The sequence below is a fragment of the Aptenodytes forsteri genome, unplaced genomic scaffold, assembly GCF_000699145.1.
Source record: "Aptenodytes forsteri isolate BGI_AS27 unplaced genomic scaffold, ASM69914v1 Scaffold64, whole genome shotgun sequence".
In the NCBI taxonomy this organism is placed as follows: Eukaryota; Metazoa; Chordata; class Aves; order Sphenisciformes; family Spheniscidae; genus Aptenodytes; species Aptenodytes forsteri.
The window spans coordinates 20094-21440 of NW_008794786.1; the positions used below are offsets into that span (position 1 = coordinate 20094).

Sequence of the window (1347 nt, forward strand, 5' to 3'; positions counted from 1 at the left end):
CGCCCCGTGGTCCTTCAGGCAGCCCACGATGCGGTTCTGCAGCTCCTCCACCCGCTTCGGCTCCTTCAGCCCGTGGCGGTCTAGGTGCGGGGGACACAGAGGCGTGAGGCCAGGGTGACGGCCGCAGGGTGGGGAAGGGGAGAGCGGCGGGGGGGGGGAGTGCCTTGGGGGAGTGCCTCACCTGTGATGATGACGAGGGCGGCGAGGCAGGAGAAGGAGGGGATGTCGACGCTCATGCGGTGCAGGCTCTGGGAGAACTCGAGGATGGCGTCGATCCACTCGCCGAAGCCCCGCACGCACTGCAGGCGGTGCAGCACCACCCCGTTGCAGAAGATGAGTTTCCCTTCCTCCGGCTTGGAGCTGCGGGCACAACCACGCGTCACCCCACCGGCACGGCCCTGGGCTCCCCGCCGCGCCGTGCCACGCCGTGCTGGGGCTCACTGGTACGCCAGGCGCAGGATGAAGAGCTCGAGGAAGGCTGACTCCATCAGCAGGTCCTGGTCCTCCTTGGGCAGCTCGGCGAAGCCCTGGATCTTCTCAGCCCACTTGCGGATGACGTCCATGGAGCCGGTGAGCAGGTCGTAAAACTGCTGCACGTCCACCGAATCCTCCTTCTCGAACTGGCACGGCGCCGACTCCTGGAACTGCCGCGAGGACGGGGTCAGGATCCGGCCCTGGCACGGCCCCGGGGAGGGCGCGGGGTGGTACCAGCCCTACCTTGGAGTAGTCGAGCTTGGTGGCACTGGGGACGGAGTCGATGTGTGCCCGCACCAGGGAGGTGATGAGGCTGACGGGGGATGCGTCTGGCGGCTGCTTGGGCTTGGAGGGCAGCCGGCCCCGCCGCCCCTTCAGGCTGTCGGTCCGGACCACTGCGGCGAGGGACATGCAATGAGTGTGTCTGTCCTCAGTGCAGCCAGGAGGGCTGCGGAGGGGGCCCCCCCTCCTGCTGGGACCCCCCACCCCAGGATGGGACCCAGGTACCTTCTTTGACCATGCCGACGGCCAGGCACTTCTGGAAGCGGCAGAACTGGCAGCGGTTCCTCCGCCGCTTGTCCACGGGGCAGTCCTTGTTGGCCAGGCAGATGTACTTGGCGTTCTTCTGCACTGTGCGCTGCAGGCGGGGAAGGAGCGGCCCAAGCTCAGCCCGGGGCACCGAGCCGCCGAACAAAAGCCCTTCTGTCCTCCCCTGCCTCCCGCTCCAGCCCGGCATCCGCCTCCGCGTCCGCGGGGAGGGCTCCCGGGGCCGCGCTCCCTGCCCTGCCCCTCCCCGGGGTGACCCGCAGCATCCTCCTGCTGCTGCAAAGCATTGTGGGAACATCCCGGCAGCGGGTCTGGGGGTGGGGGGGG

At 69.1% G+C, this 1347-nt stretch overlaps 1 protein-coding gene across 1 annotated transcript in view; it reads right to left on the reverse strand.

Annotated features, from left to right (window-relative positions):
- NR4A1 (nuclear receptor subfamily 4 group A member 1) overlaps nucleotides 1-1210 on the reverse strand; it is a 2830-nt gene extending 1620 nt beyond the window's left edge. Inside the window, exons 1-5 of the mRNA XM_009274411.1 lie at nucleotides 982-1210; nucleotides 718-869; nucleotides 442-644; nucleotides 182-360; nucleotides 4-80 (exon numbers count right to left, since the gene is read on the reverse strand). Of these exons, the coding sequence (XP_009272686.1) occupies nucleotides 4-80; nucleotides 182-360; nucleotides 442-644; nucleotides 718-869; nucleotides 982-1210 (840 nt within the window). The remainder of the gene's footprint in view (nucleotides 1-3; nucleotides 81-181; nucleotides 361-441; nucleotides 645-717; nucleotides 870-981) is intronic.
- Between the last annotated feature and the right edge of the window lie 137 nt (nucleotides 1211-1347).